The following is a 1,896-nucleotide window of genomic DNA, read 5'->3' on the forward strand; positions in this document are numbered from 1 at the left end:
ACTTGACTCTGAAGTCAAGCAATAATCAATCTTCTGGATATTGTTCCCCCTAGGCATGAGGTAGGTCGTGCTGACCTCATAAAGATTAAGTGTCAATTTACTTAGGGCATCTACATACTCATTATAACAATATCCTTCTTTCATCGACATCCCTTTTAACATTAACACTCATTATTTATGGCTCCCACAATCCACTCAACCATCTTAAAATTATATCATATTAAATAAATATATTTTAAATATGTTTTAAAATATTTAAATTATTATTATTTTTTTAATAGAATGAAAATATGTGTACATATTGATGGATATTTATAGATGAAATTTTGAACTAGCCGTTAAAAAATAGTCGTTAAAAAATTAACCATTTTATTACCTTTTTAATTTTAAACTTTATAAATTTTTTAATAAATAAAAGTAAAAAATTATATATATACCCATGGGGTGGGCCAACCCTGACCCACCCCATGAAGGCTTGAACACGTTCAAGCGATGAACAAAGAAGGGATCATCTGTAACGCCGTGTTAAATCTATAGGGCCATTATAACACGGTTTTAACGCGGTATTACGAATGCTCTTACTAAACCACAAGAGGGACTTTCAATATTATCCATTGTCCGAACTCAACTTTCATAATTTCAAAAACACAATGATTAAGTACATCTTTAAATTTTTCTTAGCCCGTTTAGAAATTAACTATTCTCAAACAGGGCATTGATACGTTAAGGAGACTTCCATGAATATCTCAATTTTGTTTGAATTGATTCAGAATTCTTTAAATCTATCGAACAATTTTATAGATAAAAATAGACCTACATCATTTAGAAATTTAAAATTTTAATATTTTTCAAACTAGGAGAATCTTATGAATCTATTGATAGTGTTGGTCAGTAAATATCATTCTCCTAAGCCTTATAACGAGCTTAAGATAAATTTGCTTAAACATTTGTAAGTTTAAAAATTTACCGTTCTCAATTTCTGCTATCGAATTCAGATTTGAGGATATGAATACATTAAAGAAATTTATAGGTACGTTAGTTTTAATTTGAAGTGATTCAAAGTTCTCTAAAACTTTATAAGCAAATTTTTAAACGGGTTGAGAAAAATTTAGAAAAACAAACATAAAAATCCATAAAATAATTACGTGAAAAGAAACGAGCGGTATGAAAATGACAGTAGAGATCTTAAAAGCAGGCAAAGTGATGTAGAAAGTCTTGCAACAAGTGGTCAAATGGCAAAACATGTGACACAAGTATCGATGAAATGTAATTTACTCTAAGCAAAAAATACAACTGCTTTAACAAAGATGAACATCTCAACAAAGTTTCCAGACGAGATTTAGAACCAAAGTTTCCAAACGAGATTTAGAACCAAAGTTGATATCGATTGGTCAGGCAATTTTAATGATGCAAGCTCAACATCCAATATATAGTAGTAACATAGAGAATCCAACTAAATTTGAGCATGAAATATCAAAAAATTTATTACTGCAGAGTCAATAGGAGGATGACAAATCAAACTTATAGAACTTAGCTTTTAGCCCTGCCAGCATTATTGTCTTTGATATTTGCACGATTATCTAGCTTAACGAATCGTTTCAGGTCTTCAAAAGGAAGAGATTCTGAGTCCTTTCTTCGGAGCTCACTTAATGGAGGGCATTTGTCTAGTAGATGCCACAGCAAATCTGGATACTCTGTGTCCGGCAAAATTTTGGGGTCTCCACCTTCCTTAAGAATGTTGGCTCCATAAACTGTTGTGCTTTTCACTTCTTTGCTTAATCCAGCTGCTTTAGGAGCATCACCACCTTTAGAACCTGCTGCAAACCCTCTGATTGCCAAAAATTGTGCAGCCTTGTTGGGAATGATGAAACCTCTCATTAACCTCCCGTAACTCAT

At 32.1% G+C, this 1,896-nt stretch overlaps 1 protein-coding gene across 1 annotated transcript; it reads right to left on the minus strand.

Annotated features, from left to right (window-relative positions):
- Window positions 1-1,530: 1,530 nt before the first annotated feature.
- On the minus strand, window positions 1,531-1,896 carry LOC122031305. The gene has a single exon (XM_042590430.1). The coding sequence runs from the start codon at window positions 1,894-1,896 to the stop codon at window positions 1,531-1,533; it is 366 nt and encodes a 121-aa protein (XP_042446364.1).

The sequence above is a fragment of the Zingiber officinale genome, chromosome 11A (assembly GCF_018446385.1).
Source record: "Zingiber officinale cultivar Zhangliang chromosome 11A, Zo_v1.1, whole genome shotgun sequence".
In the NCBI taxonomy this organism is placed as follows: Eukaryota; Viridiplantae; Streptophyta; class Magnoliopsida; order Zingiberales; family Zingiberaceae; genus Zingiber; species Zingiber officinale.